At 41.1% G+C, this 23,558-nt stretch overlaps 1 protein-coding gene across 1 annotated transcript in view; it reads right to left on the bottom strand.

Moving 5' to 3' along the window:
* Positions 1-23,558, bottom strand: part of CELF2 (CUGBP Elav-like family member 2) — a 246,642-nt gene that overhangs the window by 31,130 nt on the left and 191,954 nt on the right. Inside the window, exons 7-9 of the mRNA XM_082481858.1 lie at positions 19,241-19,399; positions 17,770-17,833; positions 5,458-5,592 (exon numbers count right to left, since the gene is read on the bottom strand). Coding sequence (XP_082337984.1) covers positions 5,458-5,592; positions 17,770-17,833; positions 19,241-19,399 — 358 coding nt within the window. The remainder of the gene's footprint in view (positions 1-5,457; positions 5,593-17,769; positions 17,834-19,240; positions 19,400-23,558) is intronic.

The raw sequence follows: 23,558 nt of genomic DNA, 5'->3' as shown, positions 1-23,558 counted from the left end.
AACAAAAAGAGAATCTTCTAAGAATGATTATTTGAACATTCTTCACTGCTTCTCAGCTGAAGCATCTTGTATATTCTATAAAATCTCTAACATTTCAACGACTGTGTTCACAACGTGAATACCTTCAACTAACAAAGACAATCTTAATGCTATATCAGGGGGTAGACAAAATAATGAACTGCGGACGCTAACTATAAGTCATAATTCTCTGCTTTTAGCAGGGGTAAAGGATGAATTAATTCTTACAGGACAGGCACTGTAAGCATTTTTTTCCTCTTTTTTAGTTTATTCTATACTTATCTGACTTCCTTTTTTGGGGTTGTTATTCTTCAATGTCAGCATCTGTCTGAAAATGAGTATTTTTAGACTTTTGTGCTTAGGAGAGCTTTTTTTTTCAACATAAGAGTTAATGGCTGAATTCTGATATAATATGGCAAAAGCTGGGCTGGATTTTAAGTGGTTGTTAAAGAAAAAGGTCTTACTTTCTACACTGACAGTATTTTTTTTTTTTTCAGAAAGATTTCTTCCAGGTTTACACAGCAGATAAACCTGAAGAGCTTTTCTACCGAAGCATGAATAGCTAGTTCAACTGTGTGAATAAATAATAGTTTAGAGAATCAAATAATCATGAAAATGTCACGGAAAATCAAGGCTTCTACGTCTGAACTGAATTAGCTTCTGGTTTAGCAGTTCTATCCCCCCACAGCTCAGAAGTTATATTGTGTATGTTTATGCAGATAAATTTGGATGTATAATTAGATGTTTCGTCTCTTCATTTGCACATAGAAGAGCTTTCCTACTGGCTACTAAAAAAACATTTATGCATGAATTTTAAGAAACAAAATTGAAACGAGCTCACAGAGGCTGTGAATTCTCCACCCTTGGAGACATTCTAACCTTGACTGGACATGGCCTTCACCAACCTGCTCTGAGTGGTCCTGCTGCGAGCAAGAGCCTGGAGTAGAGACCTTGGGAAGCACCTACTGACCTCTCTGATTCTGTGACTCTAATGTTATGGCATTAAACAATAAAAATCCACGCAGTGATGGAGAAGGGCAAGATGAAAAAGTAAGCTGGTATCTGAAACTCAACTTCCTGTGAGTACAACACATTTTTCTGCTGTTGCTTAATATCAGTTTGCAAAAAGATCAGGAGCTTCATAGCTCCTGATATCAGGAAATGTGTTACAGTGCCGTATCAACCCTGTACCGCCCAGGACAGTCAGAATAAACGTTATTTTCCTTGGGAAAATTAGCGTAGTGGGTCAACTGAGGCAAATTAAAAGTCTGACAGTGTTAGAGGCAGATATCCTGATTCTGAGTTTATATGTCCCTCCTTCACATCCACCTCCGGGCCTTCGCCCCACCCCACTGAATCCACCGTAAATCTCTGCAAGCGCTGGAGTAGCAGCCTCCCTGTGAGCTCTTTGCTAGTCCATCCATTTGCAGGATGCGGCAAGGACAGTCTCTGGAGGAGAGGACAAGGTTCCTGATGCTCAGCTGAGATTCATCCTGCCTAAATTGAGAAATTTACAGTGTCGATACCTACACCTGAGGTAGTGCCTCCAAAATCCCGTCCCAGTTAAGGGGAAACGCCAACTTCCAGGGCCCGACCAAAAGGGAGTTTGGCTCAGACAACCTGCAGTCAGGTAAAAGCTACTTCAGCCCAAATCCTTATGTTATGGAACACTACAGGTAACTGCCTTTAAAACAGGGAAGTACTCTAAGCGAGTGAAATGAAAAGAAAGTGAAGAATTAATTAACTAAATAGAGGTGATTAAAGTAAATAAAGGAAACAATTATCATATCAAAATAAAAGACAAGAAAGATGATTAAATGAGTCTTCAAAAGACCCGTGAGAAACTCATGGAAGACATAATATGCATTTACCTGGTTTTTATTCTTTCATGATTTCATTTTCATTTTTATTCACTACCATCTGATAATTGCAAGAAACAGTTACTTTAACCATGGGCAATTTAAACCATTTTATTTTTTTTTTCCAGGGCCAAGAGACAAAAGAACCTATTTATTGCCTGAGGGGATTTTTACTAAAATGAAAGCTTAATCTTTCATGTTTTTTTAAGCAAAGGCTTTTAAAAAATCATTTCTAACAATGCTGTAGGGAGAGACTTCCATGGGTATGCAAAATTGAAATTATAAATTTACAATTATAAAAAAATTAATAGTTTGGGGGATTGCATTGTCTCTGTTCTTTCTGAATGAATACTGTTTCAAGCTTAAGAGAAAGTATTTAGCACATGGAGGAGAAAGAGTGTCCTTAGACTCTCTTGCGGTCAAAGCTATTTAATAAGAATGTATGTGAGAAAGATCATTGGAGTTTAATTTGTGTGGAAATATGTGATTGTATGAACCTTGAAGAAGGAGTTTCATACAGATTGAACAGTCATTATTAGATGCTGGATATTTTTCTCTTCTTTTTGAATATATTGCAATTATAAGCAAAACTTGACATCCTAAAATAACAGATGCCCCCTTGGTTCCTCACTCCCCGGTCTGTTTTTCTGTGTTGCCAATGCATCAAAGTTGGTCTGACCACCATCCCCTCCGTAATAGTTTAAGGCACTGAAGGCTGCTCTATCTTATCTACGTAAAATTAAGCTGCAAGATGAATTTTAATTGAACTAACCATCTTTTGGGGCTCTTATGACACATGTCTCCAAAGGACAGAACAAGAGGTCTTGGTCAAAGACTGATTCAGAAGAGATCCTCAGGAGATATAATTGTATATGGGTAGAAACATGGATATGTGGCTGCCATGGTTTAAGGCATATTAAAAGTATATGCTCATGCCCATCCCCGTTCTGTGCAGGATTCTGACTTTAACAGCATCAAGAAAAGGATTAAATTTAAACATGTACCTTTGCACTCTCCTAAATTGGGGCAGTTTTCTACACTGAGAAATATTAATTTAATGCATTATCTGGACAGACACAAACATTTCTTCCCGGGCTCAGTGAAGGCTTTGAAATCAGACAAAATAATTTACACTTATGAAACACAACAAACTGAAGTGTTCTATTAAAAGAAAACTAGACCAAAAAAATACCCTCAAGGCCTCCAAATATCCACACGTTGAATGGCAGATTTAAATGTTTTCTGCCAACATATTTCCAGTTTTAATGGAAATACTTTGAGCTACTATGAAAAGCTTTATCGAACTAAATTCATTTTCCATAGAGCAGAGAAGAATCATTGAAGATATTATTCAGGTTTACAAAATATTTAATAGGGTGGCGAATGTGGAACCAGATAAGAAAGGTTAAACTGAAGGACATTTTAACAAGGCCTGATTTTAGGTTGGTTGTGCGACATAAATAGGTCAGTGGACCTATTAGACACAGACTTTCTCTTTGACACACCAAGCTGTCTAATATTAGAAACACTTGTGTCCAGCTACTACCTATAAGACTTTCAAAAGCCATTGTCACACTGGATACACTATTCCAAGGGCTAAACGTCCAGAATTTTTTGAAAATAACACATCTTCAGTGTGTTAGCCAATTCACTGATCTTTGTAGAAAAACCTTGGTATCTGCTCTACAATCCCACCCTGAGCGATACTAAGCTCTTGTTATCCCACAGAAGTATCTGCCCAGCCCAGGCGAACCCCCTGTCTAACCACGTGCCTCTGCAGACTTGGACATCAGATGAAACCACCTTCCAGGTACCCAAGGAGCCTGGAGACCAGGTTAAAAGGGGGAACAGCAAGTCAGCCAGGATGGATAAGAAGATCGGGGTGGAGAGGGAGAGAAGAAAACGTGGACCTTAAGGATGAATCTATGTCCTGTGCTAACACGGCGAGACAAAGAACGCAACAGAAACATGCTGCTGCCTGAGGTTCTGGTGCCACTTTGCTGCAGAGCAGCAACGATAAGGAAAGTTCACTTCCAGCCCCTCTGCACCGCAGTGCAGTAGGTTGAGTTGTCCTGAGAGGTCCTGTCAGCACGGCTCAAGAAACGCTGAGCGTGCTTTGGGAGGACAGGCTACTCAGACATTTAGCAGCTAAACTGCAGGGATATTACAGAGCGTGCACGAAATGCAACATTTCCGCTTCTATAAATGGGTGACATTTAGACAGGAGTGGCGCAGGAGCAGTGACACTGAGACCAGCCTTTTGCAAAGCGCTAAGCCCCAGCTCCAGGACGAAGGGGAGAGATTCCTCAGGTTTAAAAAAAAATGTATCAGCAAACCGAAATTATTTTCACCCAGCCTGCTTCCCAGAGACGTCGTGAATGAATATTATTTTTAGGTCGAGATGCGGCTTGCACCAGAAAGAGGAAAACACTGCACAAGCTCGGTATTAGCCAAGCTGCCTTCCATTTAACCTTTCCCCCAAACAAACAATAAAACTGTAATGTAACGGGAAGCGTTGGCCAGCTTTAACACCCGGCTCCGCACTCGGTCCCAGTTCTATTGAGCAGTGAAGACTGTTTGCCTTACTGATGAGCTCAAACCGTCTGCCATGAATTACTTTTTCATGGGGAATAAATACACGCTTAAACAAGATTAAACACAAATGTTCTTTAGTGGTGTCTAAAATAATATGAATGTTTTTTAGAACAGCAATAAACACACTTCATGATGCAAATAATTACACCCTGCAGCCTTTATGTAAAGATAAGCGGCCGGAATCTCGACTCAGCTACATCACTGTAAATCCAGAGTAACTACACTGAATCAGCGTCTCTCTCCACGGATTCTGGAGATGTTGAAGTCTTACTGAACTCTGGGTTTGCCCTGATTTCTCTCCAGGGTTTTGCAGACATTGGACATGCGTGGCTGAAAGTCTACATGGGGGGCACCACCACCTGTCCCTTATTCCCCTATAAATCTGTCTTGTGGTTAGTGTAATGGAGTCAGAATCTGGCTGTGTATTCCTTGTGCATCTGATAGCACTTCTCTAACTGTATTCTCAATTAGGACCAGAAGAAAGCTCAACTGAGGCTACAGCAAGAAAAACAGAAGGATGAAAAGAGAGAAGAACTTCACAAAAATTCATGATGGGTGAAGGCACAATGATACGTGCATGATGTGCTGGGAATCAAAGATCAGTCTCTCTGAGATTAAAATAACCACCTCAGTTGATCTTCCTGTAGGATGGGAAGGATGGGCTCATGTGCCGAATTCTTTCTGAAAAGTATAATTTAGCTTAAGTTTCCCCTGCAACTGTAATTTTCATGTAGTTTTGTAAGACGGGTCCATTAGGCTTTAATGGCCCCTGAAACGAATCTGGAAAGGTGAACATGCCCCCATTGGACCACTTGAAAAATTAATTATTTGGTTAAAAAACAGCAACAATGTATTCAGCTATTCAAAGGGTCTTCAGAAATTATATGAGCACAGAACTTAGACACAACCTGGAATCACTGTTTTAACGATCATCTTCCCATTTATCCTCATGTTTGTATTCCAAAAGCAAGCGCTCTGCTCTTACCGGGACTTGTGAGGGCTCCCAGAGCACCAGTCGTTGTGGAGAGAGGATTTGCATTGGTGGTGGTAGCTGAGGTTTGGGCGGCGGCTGCTGCGGCTGCTAAAGTTGCCAAATTCTGTAATTGTAAAGCGTTCATGCCTGTGTGGAGAAGCAATAGGGTTAATTAAATATGCAATTAAAAAAAAAAAAAAAGAGAAAAGCTATTTTCAGTGGACATGGAGCTTGGGATGTACCTTGCCAAGAGATTAAATTCTTCTTTTCACTCCCAAGACATCTATAATCTGGGAACCACCTCCTACAGTCCCCGAATAGCATCTCTCACCTCTCTACCTTGGAGCTGAGAGAATACAGCAAAGGCACCAGCCTATAGTTCAGGAAAATTAAACCTGGTTTGTGCCTCTTCTATAAGGGAAGTGTAGAATTAAAAGTCATTTAAACTCTGTGTGAAGCCCAGGCGCAATACTATTTCCTGACACAACAGGGGGTGTAAAGAAGATAACTAACATTTAAAACACATTCAGGACAGGGTCATATAATTGGGATGAATACAATTTGTTTCTTGTGTCTCCTCTGAATATATCTACTAAGGCTATGCTGTGCAGTAGCCAATAATTGTTCTGATTTTCCTTTTGATGGTCTCTTTCAAAAAACACTTATGAACTAAGACCATCAAATTAGTGTCAGTCTGATCACAGAGCCACCACTGAGGTAGGGACTTTCGGGCCATAAGCTCTGGACTGTGGTATCAAGTTTACCCAGTCATCTGTCACTTCATTATTTTAGAAGATGTGGGGGAGATGTACCCGAGCACCTTCAAGAAATGGATGCTTTTAAATAGCAAAGACTTTAATTTAGATGGCAAGTAAAATAGGACAAACGACAAATAGAATTTAATGTGAAATGGAAAAGAAGATGATTAAGGAACAGCAAGTGGCATTCATTTGACTTAAATCAGAAGGGCAGGAATCTGCCCCTCCAGATGCCTTCAAAAGTACCTACCTTTTGCCTTGGAGTAGACAAAGTCCTTGGGCACTTACTCTAAGGTGAACTGCTTCAGTAAGAGACTAGAGTGCAGATACAAGTTAGGTGCTACCATCAACCAGACTGGATCCTTCTCAGGATCCTCTGAACAAGATGCCGCTGCCCACAGGGGCGATGTTCAGACTGAGTGTCTACATAGAGACGTGAGAGAGAGAGTTTGGATGCCAGGGAGAGATCACCCATTTTGGTTTGGACACATGAGGGAGATCTGTGCATGCTGCTTGAGCCCTCAATAGAACTGACAAAGTGCACAAGCCCAAAATACTTAAAGAGTTTTGTTATCACAGAATCACAGAATTTTCAGAGTTGGAAGGGACCTCTAGAGATCATCTAGTCCAACTCCCCTGCCAAAGCAGGATTGCCCAGAGCACATTACTCAGGACTGCATCCAGGCGGGTCTTGAAAATCTCCAGGGAAGGGGACTCCACAACCTCCCTGGGCAGCCTGTGCCACTGCTCTGTCACCCTCACCGTAAAGAAGTGTTTCCATGTATTTGAACGGAACTTCCTATGTTCCAACTTGTGCCCATTGCCCCTCGTCCTGTCACTGGGAACCATTGAAAAGAGCCTGGCTCCATCCTCCTTCAACCCACCCTTTAGGTACTTGTACGCCATAATAAGGTCTCCCCTCAGCCTTCTCTTCTCCAGGCTAAAGAGTCCCAGCTCTCTCAGCCTTTCCTCATAAGGGAGATGCTCCAAGCCCTTAATCATCTTAGTTGCCCTTCGCTGGACTCGCTCCAGCAGTTCCCTGTCCCTCTTGAACTGGGGAGCCCCAAATTGGACACACTATTCCAGTTGTGGCCTCACCAGTGCAGAGTAGAGGGGGAGAATGACCTCCCTCGACCTACTGGCCACACTCTTCCCTATGCAGCCCGGGATTCCACTGGCCTTTTTGGCAACAAGGGCACATTGCTGGGCCATGGATAATTTACTGTCTACCACAACCCCCAGATCCTTCTCCTCAGAGCTGCTTCCCAGCAGGTCCGCCCCTAACCTGTACTGGTGCCTAGCACTCTTCCTCCCCAGGTGCAGGATCCTGCACTTGCTTATGTTCTTGTAGTCCTGATAACATAAGTACACAAAAAGGTTAGGTGGTAGGAAGAGCAACACCTTTTTAGACCATGAGCTTTGGGGAACACCCAAAGAAAAACTTGAGTGCCTGGAAACTTGTCCAATTTATTCTGAATGTTTGTCTAACAAAAGGTATTACTTGTCCCCGCACACTCTGTTTCTCAAACGAAGGGAATTTAATAACAACTTGGAGAAGATGAAAAAAAAAGAGGTTAAACACAATATTTTGTAAGTATGTTTGTGAAGAAAAAAAAAATATGATGAAGAAGAAGTACTTCCTAGGAATAAAGAACAACTGCAACAATGGAGAGTGACATTACTTTCAAACACATATGTTGCAGATTCTGGTTGGTACCATCAACGAACCCCATAAAGAAGTATTTTTACTGTCGCAGCATTAGGAACTCTGAGGTGAACCTTGATGTAAGCATCTATTTGTGAATAAAGCCCCAAGTTTAAATATAGCATGTTCCAACAGGCAGGTCAGGTCTCGGGTGAGCACCTAGCTTGGCTGAGGTTCTGACTTCTGGGCCTCAGTCACATGCCCAAAGTCAGCTCAGATCTTGGTATTTTTGAAAATGTAACACAATAGCCAATGTTAGGAGAAAGGTTTTAGTTGATCCGTGATCCACCACTTTGCAGTCTGGAATCTGAACAACACACTTGGAGGTCACCGAAATGTTCTTTCACGTTTCTTTTGGAGGCTAATGACTATCTTAAAAAATAAGGCTTTTCTCAAACCATACCAACCCAAACTATTTGCAAGCTACCCTAGTCACAAGTCATTATTAACCTAGACAATTAGGTACAACTACTAAAAAAAGTAAATGACCACAGGTCATTGTTGCAAGTTGGTCAATCTAAACTACGTCTCACAATGTTTAAGTGCTTAAAATACAAAGCTAACTCTGAAATGGCAAACCCACACCTTAGTTACACAGATATTTTATAAATACTAAATAATCAGATATTGGATACCCAAATGAATAGAATAAAACTGCTTTAAACAGCTCAAATCTTGAACAAAGTCATCTTCTTGAGCAGGAAAAGTTGACTGAATAGTTAAAAAAACTTTTATTTTTACTATCAGTCTAAAACTAAGTTTTGGAAGCAGCACCATATTAACAAATACATTTCTGAAACCAGAGGTGGTACGGAAGCCCATAACAGTTTTCAAATCCTATCTCTGGCTTAACTTGAGAACTTTTCAATCAAGAAGTACAATTCAGATAGAAATTCAGATATGCAAGCATCATTTTAATTCAGTTTTTTTAATTACCCAGTTGACCTACTTGCTTGCCTCAGGTGTAAATATTTTTTTTTTTCATAAAAAAATCCTCTTTCTTTGATAGTAAGATTCTGCATACTATTTCAAACAAGATTTTAGGGATGGAGAAGACTTAAGCTGAGGTCCAGCTCTTTGCAAACAAAGCAGACAGCGATTCTCAAAATGAGATATGGAATCAATTTTCATCCTGGATTGGTATTTGGTCCTCAAATATCATTTACCTTCCTCTTTCATAAGAAGTGTAAGTCATTCGGCAAAGAATACCCGGCAAACATTGCTGATCTTCACTGAGGCCGTATTTCGTGCCATTCTGTAGCAGAGATTTGGGAAAGCAGTGGGTTACTCTCCACCATGGCAGCATGGTTTTCTACCACCCCACCGGTTAGTTATATCAGAAGGATCAGTCATAATCAGCTTATATTTCCTCTGTGGGGAGGTTTCCACTTTTAAACAGCACACACGGCAGGATTAACTAATAGTGAACAACCACAGGGCAGTACTAGAGGAGAGACTGCAAGATAGCATCACCTAGATAAATCCCACACGCTTCTGGAAAAAGCGTGGCCTCTCCTCCAAACCTCAGTTTAGACACAAGCGGATTCCGAAGCAATTTACTACTGCTTTTTCCGTTGCATTTTCTGTGCCTGGCTTTGCATGCGAGGCTGCAGGAGGCTGTGAGCACAGGGGGCTGTGAAGCTGGAAGGCAGGATAGGCGCGCCGTACAGCGCTCAAGGAGAAGTATGGCAGGCGAGAGAAGGTCAACAGGCAGCGGAACAAACAACTGCTCTCTCTGGGCTCACGAACCGCCGTTGTGCCTGCGTGGATGCAAAAAAAACCACCAGCATTGCCTCATCCCGCAAAAACATTTTTTCAACAGTGGGCCGTTTCCTGTGGAAGCACAAGAGGAACCCATCAAGTTGACGCAAGAGTTTCAACGCCAAAAAAAGATTAAGAAACAAGAGCGAGGCAGTGACGAAGTTGTCTCCCCAGCCAGGCTGTTTTACTGTAGAGGTGACTAAAAAGCCACTGGCCACAAACCAGCCCTGCAGATGTTGTAGGGTGTCAGCTTCAGTGCCTTCAGGAAAAAAGACTGCTCGCTGTTGTCACACGGGCGTAAGAGAAGGACAGCAAAGAGTCCCGTTGAACCGAGCACCCGAATGTGACCGTCAGCGAGGGCTCATGGCACACACCGTGTGGTCTAGAGCTGACTGTGTCAACAGGTTTATCACTTAATACGCATCCTCTTTAGGATCTGTTTAAACATATTAAAAATGTTCCACGTTCCCCAGGCATTTTACCATCTCTGCTCCCTCTTTGTTGGTTTCTCCCATCAACTTGTCAAGCCCGTCAACATCTCACTTGATAGGACAAACTTGGAGGAGGAAACCAAATGCTCTCAACTCCCAGACCCAGAAAGTACTTTGCTTTCAAATGGGGATTTTTGGTTCAATTGAACTTCAGCCAAGGTATAGTTCTGTGGGACTAATCTGCTCTCTCATTCTCTCCCCTTTCACACACTGTCTTCACACATTTCACATCCTACAGCTTTTTCAAAACAGTCCCAAATCCCGCAACAGAGCTGGACGGCAAATGAGGAGATCGTTTTTATTTGAAAGTGCTGCTCACTCAGCAAATGCACCTCTCTGAAGAAATGCAAATTGCTTAACGCTGAAGAACAGCCTCATAGGCAGAGCTGCACATGAAAAATAAAATCCCCCTGTAGGGGAAAAGAAAAAACTTCTGGGTAAGGAATAACTCTTGATCTTCATGATGGAGACGATGTTGGGAATTAAAGGGAAATGATTAAAAAAAAACCAGAATCACAATACAGTTTGATTCCATTTTTAATAACGTGTATTTACCAATGTGCTATCAGCTTGGCAAATATTCAAGATTGCAGGGAAATTCAACTTTCATTTTGTTATTTAGCAGATTAAAAAAACAATTAAATTATGTACAAAACAGATGCACAGTATGCCTTGCTTGAAACTTAAGATTTAAAAAAAAAAAATTATTTATAAGGATAGGGGCATGAAAATTTAATTTAATGTTCACCTTAGGTAATTTTGTGTCTTATTGTTCACAGCAATTACCATAAATCTACATATCAATAAGCGAGAACAGATGTCAGTTGTTACAAGTGCTTGCCAATCAGGCCTGTTAAAAAGTGACAGATGGGTGGTGATAGAACATTCTCATAAGGCCTATTAGCACATTCGCAGGAAATTTTTGTAGTGCTGCACAGTCACAGATGCAGTTCTGTGAAAACACGGGGAAATATGAGAGCACGAGATTTACATTTTACAACTTCTTGTGCTGCCTCCGATGCAAACTTTCATACAATGAAGCAATTTGCCTCATTTCACTCACCACAGCTTTTCTCCTGTGATAACTGTAAATTCGGAATTACCGGGTATTTATGGAGGAGGCAACAGAGTCACGAGCCGTTCCTGTAGACTTCTTAGGCCTCATCAGCTCTTGGGTTGCCAAACCCATAATAAAATCATATTAGGAAATAGTTGAGATTCGCTTGCTGAACAAATTCCTAATAAAGGAAGGCACTGGCTTCATTTTAGCGACGATATATGCACGGAGAATTTCAAAGTCAGTGGTGATTATCAGAGCCATATCTGGATAGCTCATAAGCAGTTCCCATTAACGTGACTTCCTTTTCTTTGGAAATTTTATCCCTCCCTATTATTAGGATTCATTCCTTCTGAATCAAATCCTGACTGCACCTTAAAAATTGTGGATTAAGGTAAAATTTATCATCGCCAGGGCAAAAAGCAACTATTTGCTAACACTGCCATCAGCCATTCTGGATGCTGATGTTAAAAATGGGGGTAAAGGCTTCACCGCCTGTGCCTGAAAAAGTGTGATGTTATTCCAGCAATATTTTAAGAATTAAAATAGAGAGGAGACCTGAGCACTACCTCCATCAAACCATATATACTCTGTGCCGACCTTTAGAAAAGCTGCTTATCGGAACAGTGCTTAAGGTGCCCAGACCATTCAGTGTTTGATTTAGCAAGGCCTTAAAACAACTTTTAAGTCCACATTTGATTCTGCCCTGTTTTTTAAGAGTACATAGAATCACAGAATGGTTTGGGTTGGAAGGGACCTTGAAGATCATCTAGTTCCAACCCCCTGCCACGGGCAGGGACACCTCCCACCAGACCAGGTTGCTCCAAGCCCCATCCAGCCTGGCCTTGAATACCTCCAGGGATGGGGCAGCCACAGCTCCTCTGGGCAACCTGGGCCAGTGCCTCACCACCCTCAGAGTGAAAAATTTCTTCCCAATATCTAATCTAAATCTCCCCTCTTCCAGTTTGAAGCTGTTACCCCTTGTCTTATCACTACATGGCTTTGTAAAAAGTCCCCCTCCAGCTTTCTTATGGGCCCCCTTCAGATACTGGAAAGGTGCTATAAGGTCTTCCTGGAACCTCCTCTTCTCCAGGCTGAACAACCCCAACTCTCTCAGCCTGTCCTCATAGCAGAGGTTCTCCAGCCCTCTGATCATCTTCGTGGCCCTCCTCTGCCTAAATCCAACTGAGTTAAGAGTTACTAGTTGACTCCTGTAGGATTTCAGCACACTTTCAAGTTATGCACGCTCTAAACACATTCCTGGCAAGAAATACACTTTCCTCAATTGAAACTTCCCCAGTCCTAGTGGGAAAGATTCATCTGATCTAGTTTTATCTGAATAAAAGTTACTCGCCCAGGCTCTTGCTATAGTCAAAGGAGAGAGAGAGCGAGTGGATGACTCATCTGATCCTAAAATAGAGAGATTAACCCCAGCTCTTGGTAGGATGAATTACAGCCTGGCAGTGATGTCATTGACATCGCAGGGAGACCGGACGCCTAATTTCCAAACTGCTGAGGTTCAGTGGGATGAATTCCACCAACAGAGGGATTGAGGTAATTAAAAGCCCCTCTCCCTCCTTTCACCATTTATGGAAAGCCCAGCCAGAGCTACAGATCTTGTGCCCAGACTCGGCCAAACTTCCACATCATGCACTTTTACCACCTGAATAAGCACGTCTTGTAAACTGCCGAGCGATGGTTTTCCTCTCAAGGTGCCTCTCCTTCTCCTGTGAGCATAAGCGACACGTGGATTGAGAAAAGGCTCACTCGCTTCAGATCCTGCCTCTCCAAAAAATGCTAAATGTGGAGTTGTTTAATTTATTAGTTAAAAAAAAAAAGAAAAGCTAATTGTATGGGTTAAATTAAACAGGACTTTTAATGGAATTACTGTTACAAAAGCTCCATGTTTTTAGTCCCCGAGGTCAACATCTTCAAAACTGGTAGTTATCTTTAAGAAACAGCTATCTCCCTTGAGCTGGAAACAGTTTCCCAGTGACCTTTACTTTTAATATGATATCCCTAAAGAGGTCATAGCAGGAGAAGCCCTCCTTCAGCATGGCTTTGCTGGAATGAAGCCACCAAAGAGTCAGAGGATACAAAGGATCCTTGGGCCAATGCAGAAGTATAGAGCTTTTGTGCAGATGGTCCTGGCTTCCAACCGGTCCCTCCAGATCCACTGAGCCAATCCAACAATTAAAGGAAAATATTCAGAAAGCAGAACCTAGCAGAGTTTCTCTCACCCATCTGCTCCTACAGACTCTGCAACAGGAGGAAATCTGGCTTGGGTAACAGAAGAAGGGTGAAATGGATTGAGCAGGGCTCAGAAAAGGCCAGAAGTTCAACCCAAAGTGCAACCGAACTGCGAGAGAGTTTGGAAAGGACTGGGAAAAAAACCCATACATTGGAAAAATATAAAAAGTCCCAGCTGTATAGGGTTTAGGGATCTGAAAGCCAAAGCAAGAAAAGCCAAAAGCATGGTTTCTTCTCCTGCATGACTCCAGAAAGCAAAATACATCGTTTGTTCAATGAAATTAAGAGTCCCTTTGTGTCTTTTATGAGTACTGTACATGTTTATATGTCCTGAATGGTGACACATAGAGAAATGTTTCTGTATGAGCAAATATTTATTCCTGCCAAAACATTTTACATTAATGGACAATAGAAAATCTTCCTAGATCATATATTTTTGAACATTTCAATTTTTTACAATCACCCTATGTAATAGAAAACCTCCCTGTTTATACCCTCTGTACAATACTTTCCGGGATCTTAAACAAACAGGTTGGCTTAAAGAACTGCAGCTTTCAGGACCTGATGCAGTGGCAGCCAAATTCAATGCTAAACGTTCAAGCGACATCAATCTCCTTTGAACTAAGCTTTCCATGCAATCTGTATGTATTTGAAAGAGGAATCTTTTTTTTTTGCTTGAAAGGTTGCTCGTGCTTAATGTAGCTTGCGTTGTCTTTTTAAAGACAATCAAATCACATAATGTAATTCATCTACATTATTAGCCTTCCCCAAAGACAAAGCACAGGCTAGACGCTGAGGCTTGAGAGGCATGCGAGAGAAAACGTTGCCTTTAAATTAGCATTAGCAGATATCAGAGGAGGGGAGGAAACGTGAGGAAGCGCTCACGATAAAATATACACTTGATGATGGTACGTGCTTGCACGTTTTACAAAGGACAGTGAAGTGGTTTGGGAAGGTGGGGTTAGCTCCTGCACTCAGGACCAGGGGATTACTATAATACCAAAGGCATCATTGCCACTTCTCCCAACTTTATTACCAGTCTTGCCACATTACACTTGCCTTCGGCTTGGCTCCTGAATTAAAACGATTTCACGAAAATCTCATTTTTCACTAGAAATGAGAAAACCTAAACTGGGGGACCAAATGTGGAACCTTAAAGCTTGGGAAGCTAAATGGCAAACTACTAGTTTTTGTCCCTCAAATTTTGGTATCTCAGAAATTTTAGTTAAACCAGTTTCATGACTTGCTTGGTTAAACGCACGGCTTATGAACATAGGGCAAAGGCAATACTGAACACACAGTGGGCTGCCACAGCAAGAACAGCATTCAGTTTTGGAATTGGTGCTCTGTGTGTTTAATATCTGTATTTTAGTGAGTTCTTGAGAAAAATCCCATTTTTTCTTTGGATTGGATCCCCAGCTAACAAATAAACAAACAAACTCCAATTCTCTTCAACTGGAAATGCGTAAAACCCCCGCTCCTTTCAAGAAAACCACTTTAACCAGACTGAGGCATGTTATTAGGGAAAGGGGATTTAAAACACACTGAAGACCAGTGCCTTTGCTCTGCTAGGAAAGAAAATGGCTTTGATTTAAGAAATAATATCGCTGAGGACTGCACGGCAAACATTTCTTCACATGTGTGGCAGGGTATGTGCTGTGTCCTTTCTGCTCGGCACAGCGATAACATGGGCTTTAGCAGCCCAAATAAATACTTGCAGATCCAAAGGCCCCTAATTTTGGACAAGGGGGTGGCTGTATTAGAAGTCCTAATTTAGCAAACCATGACTTCACTGAGACTTAAACACAAAAGAGGTGCTAGAGCCCTGACATGTTAAGTAAGAGTGAAATTTCAATGGCTTATGTGGCTTTTGATCAAACTTTTAGTGTCTGAATTCAGTGGTAAGCACAGTCATTGACTTCAAAGATAAAAGTAGGACCCCTCAAACTCGAAGTTCAAAGAACTTGCAAGCTGCAATGACGGATCTTCTTTAGCACCTTACTCAACTGTGTCTGGATTCTATTCCTCACCTTGAAAGATTTTATTAATAGGCAAGCTATACACAATATGGAAATATGTATTAGATTCATTTTTGTATAATGAACGGACATAGCTTAAGTTAAAAAACACCGAGCCTTTACAAACATTCAAGGATGGCTTCAGCAGACGACGCAAGAACTTGCTGCAGACACAGGATTATTTTCTATTCCTTTCACAAAAAGGAATCTTTAATAGTAGATGCACGGGATAACATCGTACCACACGATTTCTGAGCAGAGGACATGAACTCTCTGTCCCAGTGATGAAATTGCGCTTAGTCTTTGGCACTTTCATGTAGAGCCGCAGCTTGGAAAGAAATTGAATATCACTAATTTGACCTTGAACATCAAGGTTTAAGACTTAGATGTTTTGGGGAAAGAAAGGAGCAAACTTCGAGCTATTTTGATAACATGAATATAAGATAAAAAATACATATTTTCTAGCAGAGGCAGTCATTAAGTTGTCTCATAGATGAGAACATTAGCACCTGCAGTTGAGAAGGCACGTCCCTCAAGTAACAATGACGAGCCGCTACGATTTCTTAAGATGACTTTCTACTAGACTCAAAACCATATGATTTTCAGAGAATAAATCACATCCCGGATTGAGAGCCCATCCTGAAATTACTTGACTAACATTCTTAGTTTCAACACAGTTCTTGGAGACAAAGCTGAATCTACACTAACAGTGAGAAACAGGCAACAGAAAACTTCTAAGGTGCACATTAATGCAATGGATATCACATTATTTTTCCTCGGTGTCTCCATTCTTTCATTTTGTAGACCTAACCAAATACGAAAACATTAAACACAATCTCTGAGCTCAAAGCCACTTCCAAAACTGCCAAGTATAAAACTGTTACTGAACCGCTCTGTTCTGTTTATCATATTAAGATACGTTTTTTGATGAAAAAATGCTAGATTGCAAGTGTAACATAATAGAACCAGCGAGCACTGCCAGCAGGTCTGAGGAAGAGAGAATAATTCAGAGATATTGTCATCTGTAGGCCAATTTATATTGTCAGACAGCAGGTTCCCATTAGTCTCTGATGTCACTGCAATAATGGCATAATATAACGATTGAGCAAAGAATACCTGTGGGGTACAGCTATATGGTGCGGTATATCTATACTTGTTAAAGTATTTCAGGCTTCATTCAAAGCAGAAGCAGAAGAAGCAGAAGACGAGGATTAAAAGAAGAGTGAGAAAAAATGGTGTTCATAAAGACTTCTGAATATTTTAGCCCTTGTTTTGTGATGATGAAGCAGGCACAATGTTGTATTTCATCGAGTCAGTGGGTTCATGATTAAAATAAACTAATGTAGCAATTTAGGGGTTTTGTGATTCCTTTTTTTTTTTTTTTCCCTCTAACAAGAAAAAAAGCTTTTTAACAGTTTCTCGCGGCAGGCATAATGTGCATCTGTGCTCTGATTTACTGCACATGCTGCCTTCTCCAGCATCATGTTAAGTTAGGGTATCAGCATGGTAGGTCACACAGTGGGAGTGACCTTTTGCTAATCACTACACATCAGTTACTACTGGCACACAGCTCATTACTAAGAAACCCTCCAACTAGCCGGCTTTCAAATCCGCTCACACTTTGATTCTTTTTTCCCTTTTCTTTCTTTCTTTCTTTCTTTCTTTCTTTCTTTCTTTTTTCCCCCAGACTAAAGATTATACTTTTACATAAAAGCTTCTGTTGTGTAATTTTGTCAACTAGGGTTCCAAAGTCAAAAAGGCACCCAGTTAATTTTCCGTGATTGTAAAAGAAGCCTGAAAATTCTTACTGAAGGTAGGCCTGTAATCTTGGGTTTCATTAAAAAGGTCAGAACATTTTTACTCACCACCTATTATTAAAATGTTTGAGGGCTGCCATTAATTTGATTTTTCAGGACACAGAAATCTCACTGGAAATTAGAATGTAATCCTGCTGTTGCTTTACTGACGCTTTTCATAGGGTAGGATACAGCTGTGGGGACTAAGAGCTCTCCTGCAATTTACAATTGGTTACTTTGGACAAATGGCAGGTGACTAATGCAAGACAAACTGTTTGCACAACCTGGGAGCACCGGGTTTAATTTCAGTTTCTGAAAGAGGGGAGAAAGTGTTTCTATTGACGTTGAACCGCGAGCTGTCCCCTGCCAGTACATCTGCCACATTTAATACACAACATGCCCCCCCCCCCCCCGACAATGTGATTATTAGCGGTACAGAATTCAATAGCAAACATAGCTGGAGCAAAATGAAACGGCTTTTAACTTACCGGCCATTTGCTGAATGCCGCTGAAGGCACCCAAGTTACTGGAGGAAGTTGCTTGCTGCAGAAGCTGCAAATTAACAACACAACACAGCAATCTATCTGACATTAATACAACAAATGAAGATAAAACTAAAATGAGCTATCATTTCACATTTGGAGTATTTATGCTTTCCTTTACATTTATATAGTCTCTTGCTTCTGTCTGTTGTTGGAATGAACATCCCTAGAGTCAATGCTGTAAATCCATATTAATGTCTAATCTCTATTAAGAAACAGAGAGACACAAGGGAAACTCAATAACGTTGCTGCTTTAAAACAATTAATCAATTTATTCTTTTTAACAACCAGGTGTTAAATCTATTTAAACCAACATAGCGTGACTAATTACAACCCTCTGTAGTCTAGTAGTTACCATACCTCATCTCTGTCAATCACAGTCCATTCTCCCCCACCCCCTTGAATTCAGTTTTTTCTTTATTATCTTTATGAATCAAGCACACAGATACTCATTAGACTGGTATTTGGATATAACAATTTAGCCTACCTCAGTATTAATTAGCCCACCTCAGTACTAATATATACTTTCAATTGCCAGGTAAATTGCTGTTTATAATTATATCACCATACCAAAGCATTGTATGCATACAAATTATGGATTTATGAATAGACAGTACATATATATGGATGCATTTATTTGTCTAGCTCGGAACCATCAGAAACTCTCCAAGTTATCCAAAAGCTGCTCAACCAGACACCTCAACTCCAGAGCCATGGAAGGCAGAGGCTCCCCCTCAGCTTGGCCACCCAGGACCGAAGACACATGGCTGTGGATTTCGGGTTTCTCCAACAGGGGCAGCAGCTGACGCCTGTCTCTCATCTTACAAATGGCCCAAGGAAAATACCATTTTAAATTTATGAGAAACAATTGGCTTTCCCCTGCCGCCTTTGCTTTCTGTACAAGGTAGCACGAAGCACGCATGTTTAACATTGACGGGATCATCCACTGTAGTGAAAGCCATTTCCAAATGGAAGTGTGGAAAGTCAGAGGACTGGACCACAACATTCTATTTTAGAGGCTGCACCATATACACATGGCGCCTATAGCGTTCAGCTGCCTATCTGTCCTCCCCTGAGGAAGAACTTTTAAATTTTATTTCAGCTATAAAAACCAGACTCTAACAATCAAAAGAACAATAAAACTAATGGAATCAAATTTTATTTTGCAGCACGAGTAAACTTTAAATGCTTGCCTTGGACAGCGCTGACACATCTTGAAATGTTTATTCAAACTCTGTTTCTTGTTATTTATTTTTAGATCATGTGATAAACATACAGCATTTTTTATATAGAAGAAGACATGCTACATATCCCGGAGGACTGAACGATTTATCGCAGGGAGTTTACTATAGCTGATTTACCATGGTTCTAAAATAAATACAGCATGATATAACCACTGCCTCCGAAATGAACTTACAGCTAGGTATTGTGGTGTGAGTCCTCCAAGACCTGTGAGGTTTCCCCAAGTGGCAGTATTGAGCTGTTGCATCTGCTGTGCCAACTGCTGCTGCAAACGCCGCTGCTCCTTGTCCTTTTGGGTATCGGCAAACTTCACCACGATTGGCGAAGAGCAGCCCTGTGGTTAGACAGACCGGGAAAGACAGAAGCGTTAAATCACACCGAGTCACCCTCACGTTGTGAGCTCAGCCACGTCCCGTAGGGCCACCGGCAATGGCATGACCTGATGCTCACCCTCTCTTTGTGATTGGCATATGTAGGACCGCGAGGACTAAGGTTTTCAGCTTCTTAGGAAAAGAGGCTATGGAGACATTACTGATTCCCCAGTTCTTTTTATAAAGCACCTTTCCTCAGGCTCTCTTTTCCTTCCAGCTATCAAAATTGCTGCCAGAGACAGCGAAGTGTACCAGTCCTCTTTAATTAAGCTTCACAGCTGATGAGATGGACGTGATGCTTTGTCTGCAGTCTGTTTTCAAGGCATCGCCAAAGGGAGAGGTGTCCAACCTCCCTGCTGCCAGGGACCACACAGCCAACACCGCCCTGCCGCCGCGGTCCGGCTGTGCGGTCCCGCTCGGTGCGGCTGGCTGGCGTACCCTACGTAAACAGACTGTGAGCAACCGGTTTACTGAAGCGCCCATCATCAGCAGGTCACCGGTCCTTTGCACATCAAGGACCCCCAGTCCCAAGCGAGCACAAAGGGCGACGCTGCTAGGACAATTCACCCACCTGCGGTCTGCTCCCAGGCACGCCTGGTATCAAGCACCCTCGAACAAAGGGGAGGATGCAGACCCAAAGCGACTAGTTCTGGTGATAGCAGCCCATTCCTGATTCTCTTCTATCCTCTTCCTGATTCTCTATAAGCCTCTTGTTACAAGATATGGGAGGGCTGTAAGACACCTTAGGAAACAGGGAGGCTGTAAGAAAGAACTAGAGATCTGGTCTGCAGCCTACTCCTCACCCATGTCTGAGAGACCCTTGAGAAGAAACGGGAGGTCATGGATCAGATGGAGTTTTGAGGTAAGCTGGATATTTCACTTGGACTTCAGGTTGGGTATTCCTGGGCAAAGTCACTGGGAGAACGAGACACATGAATACGAAAGATGTCTCTGTTGCTTTCGCTCTATTTTTTTTCCCCGGTTAAGATATAAAAATATGTTTTCATATTTTAACCTTTCAAGTCTTCCCTTTTTCAAATCAAGGGACCAAACTGTACACTGCAATGATTCAGTTCTTCAAATTAATTCAAGCATTTTGTGAGTCATAGAAACTGTCAATCCATTTCATACTATTTTCCAACTTCATAGGATCCAATGAATAACTTCCCTCCACCCGCCATGCTTTGTCTAAAATTTCTTGTCTAACTTCAATCTGAACACAATGGTAGGAGAGAAAGCTGACTCAAGTCCAAAAAACACAGCAGCACTTTAGCCAAAGTGTACAGAGTGAGATGGGGAGCAGGGTTATACTCAACCTCACTCTTCCCATGGCTGCTCTCACAACACCGTGAACATCTCCAGAAAAGTTCCTGCCCTCTGTTGTATACAAAAAGCAGCCATGTACCTTTTCTCTGAAGAACCTCACACCAGGACAAATGATAATAATATTCACAATCAACGGACGAAATGATGAAATAAACCACAATAATAAAATCTCTTGTATGAAGATCTCCCATCAATACTGTTCCTTTAGAATTATCTTAGAAAATCCTCACTTGTGATTTATTATCCCAGCTCCAACTCCTTTCCTGGGCATTTGATTGTAAAAATGTAAAAATGTCTTTCAATGTTTCCATGAGGAAGAAAGGAGATACGTACCACTCCAGCAATCAAATAAGGATTATGAAGGAGTCAGCTTGTTACACAATTACCTCTCTCCGGTGATTTTTATACTACGAATCAAAACAAGGCGCTTAAAAAAAAAAAAGAAAGAAAAAGGAGCTGGGGAGTGGAGGGTGTGAGAGAGATTTTTCTGGTTTTGCTCATAAAAAAAGCAAACTCTTGCTATTTAATACGAGGTTTGGTAGCACTGGGCTAAGAACAAACAGAACTTACTACCTTCTACCTAGATGAACAGGAGAATCAAGCCTATTTCCAAAGAAATAAAACTGAATTTCAAAGGAAGAAATATTATATGGCTATTTCAGTTATCAGTCCAACAGCTCAGCACTCAACACTACAGCTGACATCAAATTTATGAATACTTAAATGTCAGTAAATCGTATCAAAACAATATCTCTGCAATTTATGAATCTATAATTCATTTTTTCACTGTCTGCTCTATATTTCATCACTTCATCATTTTCAAGAGAGCAAACATTCTGAAGACTGAAATTATATGTAGCAAGTGGCTCCATATGAGAAAAGGGTTGTTATTGTTGCATCAAATTTACTCCATGATAACAAATTAGTGTCTTCTACTGGTGCTGCATTTGAATGCCTTAAACAAACAAACAAAAACTCCACAGAAATGAGATAGGACAGCAAAAACTTGGAGCAGCAATCATGTTTTTAAAATCAGTTGATTTAACTAGGTCAGAAAGTCAGGTGGAAAGAGTAGTAAGAGAATTCATTATTCTAGGAGACGTGTTCCTCTGGACATTAACACCCCCATTGTTCTTTCTTAGCTCACTTTGAAAATTCATCTTGGTCACTGCTGCATGCCAAAGAACTGAAAATAATGAAATCGGGAAAAAAAAAAATCCGCAGTAATTGTGTTGAAATGTAATTGTGTACTACATATTGTCCTCCCAGCCCACTCTTATTTTCAAAAAACATGAAACAGAAGTGTCCAAGGACGACTTTCTCAGGTTGAGGGTCGAGATTTAACACCAGCTAACCCAAGTTAATGTTTTACTAGAAGAGCATGGGCAAAAACGAGCAAAAAACGTTAGCTTAAAGAATGATTTCTGGTTTATGCTCTTCCATTTTCTGTCTTGAGAGGAAGCTCCCAGCACATACAGACGGTGAATCTCCCTCATTCAATGGCACGGTATCTCCACCCTACTTAGCGCCATTTTCTTCCCAACAGCTGATGCTGCCTTCAGATTTTTCTTTGTGTTGGCAAGACCGGACATAGAGGCCCTGGCGAGTCCCTCACCCACAGAGCTGAGGCTGCACTGCTTCTCTCCCAGAAGGGACTCGCAGCCTGAGCTCAACCGACACAGAGACCCAGATGTTCAAAGTGGAAAATATTTGGAATCGCCTTGCCCGTTTGGGGATCTCATTGATGACGTCTCTAAAGGGGTTGAGAAGTATGTTGATCCATGAGCAACTATTCTATAGAACTAATGTCAACGGGAGTATCGCATCAAAACGCAGCCTCTTTTGGAGTACTGCACACAACAGCAGAATGGGAGAATTTGTCTGGGAGGTATGATCTCTTTAATTTTACCATCTTCTGAAGTAGAGCTGTGTAAAATTCATTTTGCTAGACAGAAAAATACATTAAAACACATGGAAAATATAGGTAAAACACAGTATTACCAATAAACATTTCCTTTTTACTTGGAATCAAACGCAGCAAAACATATAGATCTGAATTAATGGAGCAGTGCATGGCAGACAAATTACTACGACTATTATTTCAGAGACTCCAAGTGGCATTTTTTTCACAATATACTGTCAGAGCGCATAGATTGTATAACATCAGCTTCCTAGTAAAGATCATTTCAATTATTCTCATCTCATTGGCAGATTCTCATCTAAAACTGTATACTCAGGGTCTAAAAATGCATTGCACTGAAAAGAAAACACATCGATTATAAAAGAAGCTCAACCAAATTCAAACGTGATGTTTGGAAAGACAATAGCTTTGCAATGCCGATATCATTACTTGTAGTATACAGGAAACAGTTAGTGACATTTTCATGCACTGGTTTGATTTTTATCTTCTCCTCCTCCTTCTCTCTCCACCCTCCCACCCCTGGTCTCCCCCCTTGGCTCGTTACACAAAGCAGCTCAACGACATGACGCAATAATGATTGTTTAGCACCCAGCATGCTTTGGGAGACTAGAGCATTGCAAAGAAAAATCACTGAGAAAAAAAAAAATAAAAAATTGAAAGGTCCTGGTGAAATAAATAAATAAATAAAAAAAGAAACAAGTGCACATAACATCAATGCCACCTCTGAGAAAAATCATCACTACACGAAGATACAGTATACATAATACAGTATAACATGCACTCTCCAATGATAAGCTAGAAGATCCAGAGTAAGTAAAGACTTCATACTTGTGCGGTTTTTTGTGCAAAATTCCAAAGACCATGACAAAAATCAC

The sequence above is a fragment of the Vanellus vanellus genome (assembly GCF_965231255.1).
Source record: "Vanellus vanellus genome assembly, chromosome: 1".
Taxonomy (NCBI): domain Eukaryota; kingdom Metazoa; phylum Chordata; class Aves; order Charadriiformes; family Charadriidae; genus Vanellus; species Vanellus vanellus.
Note: the sequence above shows the minus strand (reverse complement) of the source record. Positions and strands in the feature narration are given on the sequence as shown.